Genomic DNA, 2684 nt, shown 5'->3' with positions numbered 1-2684 from the left:
TGGAAAGAGAGAGATGGAGGAAGAGAGTGATGGATGGAGGGAGAGAGGGAGATAGAGAGATGGAGGGAGTGGGAGAGAGATGGAGAAAGAGGGGGAGAGAGAGAGTTGGAGTGGGAGAGAGGGGGAGAGACAGAGAGAGATGGAGAGAGAGCGCGTGGGAGAGAGAGTGAGAGAAAGAGATGGAAGGAGAGGGAGAGAGAGGGGGAGAGATGGAGTGTGTGTGTGTGTGAGTGTGGTGTGTGTGTGTGTGTGATGTGTGTGTGTGTGTGTGTGTGTGTGAGTGTGTGATGTGTGTGGTGTGTGTGAGTGTGGTGTGTGTGATGTGTGTGTGATGTGTGGTGTGTGTGTGTGTGTGTGTGTGTGATGTGTGGGTGTGTGTGATGTGTGTGGTGTGTGTGTGTCTGAGTGTGTGTGTGTGTGTGGTGTGTGTGTGTGTGATGTGTGTGTGTGTGTGTGTCTGAGTGTGTGTGTGTGATGTGTGTGGTGTGTGTGTGTGTGACTGAGTGTGTGTGTGAGTGTGTGTGAGTGTGTGTGTGTGTGGTGTGTGTGAGTGTGGTGTGTGTGATGTGTGTGTGATGTGTGGTGTGTGTGTGTGTGTGTGTGTGTGTGTGTGTGTGATGTGTGTGGTGTGATGTGTGTGGTGTGTGTGTGAGTGTGTGATGTGTGTGGTGTGTGTGAGTGTGGTGTGTGTGATGTGTGTGTGATGTGTGGTGTGTGTGTGTGTGTGTGATGTGTGGGTGTGTGTGATGTGTGTGGTGTGTGTGTGTGTCTGAGTGTGTGTGTGTGTGTGGTGTGTGTGTGTGTGTGTGATGTGTGTGTGTGTGTGTGTGTCTGAGTGTGTGTGTGTGATGTGTGTGTGTGTGTGTGTGTGTGTCTGAGTGTGTGTGTGAGTGTGTGTGTGTGTGTGTGGTGTGTGTGAGTGTGGTGTGTGTGATGTGTGTGTGATGTGTGGTGTGTGTGTGTGTGTGTGTGTGTGTGTGATGTGTGTGGTGTGATGTGTGTGGTGTGATGTGTGTGGTGTGATGTGTGTGGTGTGTGTGTGAGTGTGTGTGTGCGACTGTGATGTGTGTGGTGTATGTGTGTGTGTGTGTGGTGTGTGTGTGTGAGTGTGTGTGGTGTGTGTGTGATGTGTGTGGTGTGTGTGATGTGTGTGGTGTGAGTGTGTGTGTGTGTGGTGTGTGTGTGTGTGTGTGAGTATGGTGTGTGTGTGTGTGTGTGTGTGTGTGACAGTGTGTGTGTGTGTGAGTATGGTGTGTGTGTGTGTGACTGAGTGTGTGTGTGAGTGTGTGTGTGTGTGTGTGAGTGTGTGTGTGTGTGGTGTGTGTGTGTGTGTCTGACAAAATACAAATAGCTGAATATTTAAATGATAATTTTAACCCCTCCCTCTCCCACAAAACACACCATACAAATGTGCTATATACACACATACAGCTTTATTTCAGCATCATGCTAATATTGCTAAAGATTTTATAAAACATGTTATTAAAATATTAATAAAATAAATCACTCCTTTACAATATTGGAATAAATCATAGTAAGTAAATCCTATTCAGTGTTTGTACACTGTCAGTATTAATGTGGAGATTTATGCAGTCATGACAACATTGAATAACATCCCATCCACTCCTCCAGGATACAGGGATCTATCCCAGCATGCACAGGGACACTGAGGAGCACCATCCTACCCCAAACCCAGGATAGAGGGGTTGAGTGAATGTGGTGTGGAAAGTGTGCAGGTGGGTCAGAGTGTCAGAGGAGACGCTGTAGAAGGACAGAGTGCCGGCCGGCCAGTCCAGATACACTCCTACTCTGCGGGAGGAGGGGGCGGGTATGGAAGTGCTCTTATTATTGTGCTGAGCAGAGAACCCGTCACCACTGCAGCACACACTCCAGGACTGATCATTGTATCCAAAGATCCTGTCAGATCCCCCTCCTTTCCTGCTGATTCCTTTATACGCCACTGCAATATCAGCCTCCCAACTGTACTCAGCCTCCCAGTAACAGCGAGTCCCAGACAGACCCTCTCTGCACAGCACCTGCTGCATGGAGTCAAATCTCTCTGGGTGATCAGGATATGGCTGCTCTCTCCCCGGTGTGTGTGTCACCTTCCTGTCCCCCTCAGATAGAGACAGCTCTCTGTGTGTGAGTGTCACCTTCCTGTCCCCCTCAGATAGAGACAGGTCTCTGTGTGTGTGTGTCACCTTCCTGTCCCCCTCAGATAGAGACAGCTTTCTGTGTGCTGTGTTGGGGTCCAGTGTGAGCTGGCAGGCATCTGCAGACAGGAAGGAGGTTAGAAGAGGCAACATCTCCAACACAATCTACTGCATCAGAACCAGGAGATCAGCATCACACACACACACACACACACACATACACACACACACACACACACTCACATACACACACACACACACACACACACACACACACACACACTCACCTATGTATGTGCATGCACACACACATACTTACATACGCATACAGATACACACACAAATACACACACACACACACACTGGTGCGCGCACACACACCTATGCCTGCACATGCACGCACACACACACACACACACACTCACATACACACACACACAAACACACAAACTCACACACACACACTCACACACAGATACACAAACACTCAGACACACACACACATGCAAGCGCCACACACACACACACACA

The 2684-nt window shown here is 49.1% G+C and overlaps 1 protein-coding gene across 1 annotated transcript; it reads right to left on the bottom strand.

The window, feature by feature from the left end:
• Positions 1-1485: 1485 nt before the first annotated feature.
• Positions 1486-2370, bottom strand: LOC118772325 (stonustoxin subunit beta-like). The gene has a single exon (XM_036520595.1). It carries the CDS (start codon positions 2304-2306, stop codon positions 1644-1646), a length of 663 nt encoding a protein of 220 aa, XP_036376488.1. The 5' UTR covers positions 2307-2370; the 3' UTR covers positions 1486-1643.
• Positions 2371-2684: the final 314 nt, after the last annotated feature.

This window comes from Megalops cyprinoides, unplaced genomic scaffold (genome assembly GCF_013368585.1).
Source record: "Megalops cyprinoides isolate fMegCyp1 unplaced genomic scaffold, fMegCyp1.pri scaffold_28_arrow_ctg1, whole genome shotgun sequence".
Lineage (NCBI taxonomy): Eukaryota > Metazoa > Chordata > Actinopteri > Elopiformes > Megalopidae > Megalops > Megalops cyprinoides.
Note: the sequence above shows the minus strand (reverse complement) of the source record. Positions and strands in the feature narration are given on the sequence as shown.

What these genes read in the sequence shown, in the direction of transcription:
- LOC118772325 (XM_036520595.1), bottom strand. Translation starts at nt 2,306, where the DNA reads ATGTTGCCTCTTCTAACCTCCTTCCTGTCTGCAGATGCCTGCCAGCTC.